The following is a 4,236-nucleotide window of genomic DNA, read 5'->3' as shown; positions in this document are numbered from 1 at the left end:
CTTGATGGTAATTCTAATAAAAGATAGCCCTTAGTTTCTGCTTGATAACCCAGAAAACAACATTTCGAAGCCCTAGCATCTAGCTTAGTCCTTTTTGAAGTTACAGTACTTGTATAGGCAAGACAGCGAAAGGTTTTCAGATGTGAAATATCAGGTAATTTTGAATAAAGAACTTCATATGGAGAAGAATTTTTGAAAATAACACTAGGAAAATGGTTGATGAGGTGTATAGCATGCTTAACAGCATAGCTCCGAAAACACTTTGGAATGTTTGAATGAAACATAATGTTGCGGCTAATTTGTAATATGTGTTGATGTTTTCGTTCCACAATTCCATTTTGTTGAGGTGTCTCAACACAAGAGGTTTGATGTTCAATTCCATTAGAATTGTAAAAAGAAAGCATCTTAAATTCTGGTCCATTATCTTATCTGATGGCTTTAACAGATTTTTCAAATTGGGTTTTAACTAGTTGAACAAAAGATTTAATCAAGTTTGATGTTTCAACCTTATGTTTCATAAAAAAAATCCATGTGAATCTACTTTTATCATCAATAACCATTAAAAAATATTTATGACCATTAGTAAATGGAATTCTCAAAGGCCCCCAAATATCCATATGAAGCAAATCAAAACAATTGGTTGTCTTACTAGAGCTTAAAGGAAATGGAAGCTTCTTTTGTTTACCAAAATGACAAGCATCACAAGAAATTTTATTGAAATTCAAATCACAATATGTAAGATTGTATTTTTGTTTCATTACAGCAAGCCTATCCTCTATTCCTATGATGTTGTTTGTGGTGTAGGAGCCATTTGGAAGCCTAACTATAATTGTGCAAATATGATGCTAAGTGTCAAAATCTTAAAGATAATATGATACATGGTCAGTGGCCCCTGTATCAATTATCCAAGACTTTGACTTTTCTGTTTCATCGCCACTTCTCTCAGCCAAAACATGTGACTTAAAATGCAATAGTTGAATCACTCGGTTACCTTTACTTCTCATTGCTGGAGTTTGGCCAACTATTTGGTTAGTGCTGTGGATGGACTATAGCTCATTGCGCTGAAGAATGGCTAGTAAAGCGATCTTCTAATCTTGAGTGAATTCCAAGCATTGCTCGTCACTTCTTTGCTGCTTCTGATCTGTACTGTCTTCATCAGCATGTTCATCAGTGGCTGCATAATTGAATGTTGTAGCACCACCACTATTATATCTCTCCTTCAGATGTGGTGGCAGACCATGTTTCCTATAGCAAACATCTATTGTGTGTTCAAGCTTTCCACAATATGTGCAAACAATTTTTCCTCTACCCGAACCTTTGCCTCCATATGTTCTGCTCTTTCTTCTGCCTAGTCGATTAGCAGCAACAATATCACTCTTAGTAGAATCTGATCCTTTGTTGGAGGTGGTTCCTTATGGAGATTTGGGTTGTGCAATATTGAGAAGCATCTGAGATTCTTCTCCATGAAAGCCAAGTTGCCTTTCTTGCTGTGTGAGTAAGGCAAAAGTAGAATCAAGATTGGATAGTGGCTCCATCATCATGATCTGTGAACGTATAGTTGAGAATTGATCATTTAACTCCATAGAAATTTTACCACACATCCCTCAGATCTATATGCTTGAATAACTCCAAGACCACAGGAGCATCTTGAAGTGCATTCACAAATAGGTACTGGCTGAAAACTCTCTAATTCCTCCCATAATGATCTTAATTTTGTGAAATAAGTAGTAATAGAAAGATCTCTTTGCTTGGCAGCATACAATTCTTCCTTCAATTCAGCGATTCTGAACCTATCACCATGATAGTATCTTCTTCGTAATTCACTCCAAATCTCATAAGCTAGATTATTCCACATTACACTTCGTGAAATATCTGGACTCAGAGACAAGTTAATCCAACCTACAACATAAGTGTTGCAACATTTCCATTGCTTAAACAGAGGATCAGATTCAAGTGGTTTCGTAATCGTTCCATCAACAAAGTCAAATTTGTTTTTAGATTGTAGAGCTAAAGTCAATGCTCTACTCCAGTCACCATAATTTGATCCATTCATAATTATAGGAGTTATAGGAATACTGGGATTTTCAGACTGATGAATAAAGTAAGGACTGGTCTGATTAATGCTTGGGTTTGAGGTTCCATTGTTGCGTCCAAGCTGAGCTGAGATTTAGTTGAGAAGAGCAGCTACAGATTCGGCCGGATGAGGAGTAGTTTCAAACAGAAGTCAAGTAAACTGATTCAAGTTAGCCCAATCCCACTAAAAGAGCCTGGGTTCATTTTCGATTCTGGGTTGTTAGCATCCATGTTTTAGGATTCGCAGATTTGAGAGCCAATCTACGAGCAATAAGAAAAATTGAAAAATCACGTCCTCGATCTTTGATCTTCGAGCACTCTCATTACACACCACCTCGATCCACGCTTACCGCACCATATTGAAAGTGAGCTCAGAGAGGTGTTTCTTCGTGTGTCCTCATAGAGCTGAGAGAGAGATGAAAGAGAGAAGAAGAAGAAATTTGGTAAAGGTGATTTTTTGAATGAATGAACCTCAAGGAATATACAAGCTACAGTACCTATTTGTACAATGTACAATTATTTTTGTTTTCACTTCTAACAAACTCTATCAGAAATTACCAATTACAGCTATGATCCTATAATTACAAATCTACCCTCTAACAATATCAAGTTTGTTACAATCAGAATTAACTATGAATGTGTGTAACAGCCCAGACCACCCGCTAGCATGATATTGTCTGCTTTGGCACACAAGGCCTCACGGTTGTTGCCTTTGACGATAGGGATGATAGCCAAAGCCCCCCACACTCACTCGTCAAAAAGCGTCATGCTAGGGAGAGGTATCCACACCCTTATAAGGCATGCTTCGTTTCCCCTCCCCAACCGATGTGGGATCTTACAATCCACCCCCCTAAGGGAGTCCAGCGCCCTCGCTGGCACATCGATCCGGGTTCTGGCTCTGATACCATCTGTAACAGCCCAGACCACCCGCTAGCATGATATTGTCCGCTTTGGCACACAAGGCCTCACGGTTTTGCCTTTGACGATAGGGATGATAGCCAAAGCCCCCCACACTCACTCGTCAAAACGCATCATGCTAAGGAGAGGTATCCACACCCTTATAAGGCATGCTTCGTTCCCCTCCCCAACCGATGTGGGATCTTACAATGTGCAATTAATAACTAAAAGTAATTAATAGCAGAATTAGTTATGTAATAATGTACAAAGACTTGAAGGTATAATATTATATTAGTTAAGTGAAAAATATTAATAAACTAAATAATTGAGATATAAATCTATCACATAGTGAAAAATAATATATATATATAATACACTAAATTATACAATATTTTTTATTTATTTAAATACATATCTCATATATAAACATAGTTCTTAAAATTTTTTGGGGAGACCGAAGTCACTACTCGCTCCTTCTAAATCCGTCTCCAATAGAAGTGTAGAACTTAGGCCTTATAATCTTAAACCTCAAACCTTAAGTTTCTTCGTGTGTCCTCATAGAGTTGAGAGAGAGAGAGATGAACAAGAGAAGAAGAAGGAATTTGGTAAAGGTGATTTTTTGAATTAATGAACCTCAAGGAATATACAAGCTACAGTACCTATTTGTACAATGTACAATTGATTTTGTTTCCACTTCTAACAAACTCTATCAAAAATTACCAATTACAGCTATGATTCTATAATTACAAATCTACTCTCTAACAATATCAAGTTTGTCATAATCAGAATTAACTATGAATGTGCAATTAATAACTAATAGCAGTTAATAGTAAAATTAGTTATGTGATAATGTACAAAGACTTGAAGGTATAATATCATATTAGTTAAGTGAAAAATATTAATAAACTAAATAATTGAGATATAAATCTATCACAGTGAAAAACTATATATATATATATATATATATATATATATATATATATATATATATATATACTAAATTATACAATATTATTTATTTATTTAAATACATATCTCAATATATAAACATAGTTCTTTAAATTATTTGGGAAGACTGAAATCACTACTCCCTCCTTCTAAATCCGTCCCCAGTAGAAGTGTAGAACTTAGGCCTTGTAATCTTAAACCTCAAACCTTAAGTTTCACAGTTGTGTTCCCAGATTAAAACTTCTATGGTGATTTTAAGTACTTTTCTACCGAGTGAACAACTAACTCAATGATTTAGTATCTTGATTAGATCGATTA

General features: G+C 35.5%; 1 protein-coding gene across 1 annotated transcript; it reads right to left on the bottom strand.

The window, feature by feature from the left end:
• Positions 1–1,088: 1,088 nt before the first annotated feature.
• Positions 1,089–2,053, bottom strand: LOC148562234 (uncharacterized). Its single transcript, XM_088490838.1, has 2 exons — positions 1,600–2,053; positions 1,089–1,348 (listed from the first exon to the last, which is right to left on the bottom strand). The coding sequence occupies exons 1-2, from the start codon at positions 2,051–2,053 to the stop codon at positions 1,089–1,091; spliced, it is 714 nt and encodes a 237-aa protein (XP_088346964.1).
• Positions 2,054–4,236: the final 2,183 nt, after the last annotated feature.

The sequence above is a fragment of the Arachis ipaensis genome, chromosome B6, assembly GCF_059453495.1.
Source record: "Arachis ipaensis isolate K30076 ecotype BB chromosome B6, ASM5945349v1, whole genome shotgun sequence".
In the NCBI taxonomy this organism is placed as follows: Eukaryota; Viridiplantae; Streptophyta; class Magnoliopsida; order Fabales; family Fabaceae; genus Arachis; species Arachis ipaensis.
Note: the sequence above shows the minus strand (reverse complement) of the source record. Positions and strands in the feature narration are given on the sequence as shown.

Excerpts from the sequence above, each read along its gene's own strand:
- LOC148562234 (XM_088490838.1), bottom strand. The coding sequence starts at position 2,053 with ATGAATGGATCAAATTATGGTGACTGGAGTAGAGCATTGACTTTAGCT. Across the intron at positions 1,349-1,599 it reads AGCATATAGATCTGAGGGAT|GCAGAAGAAAGAGCAGAACA; the intron begins GTGTGGTAAAAT and ends CTAATCGACTAG.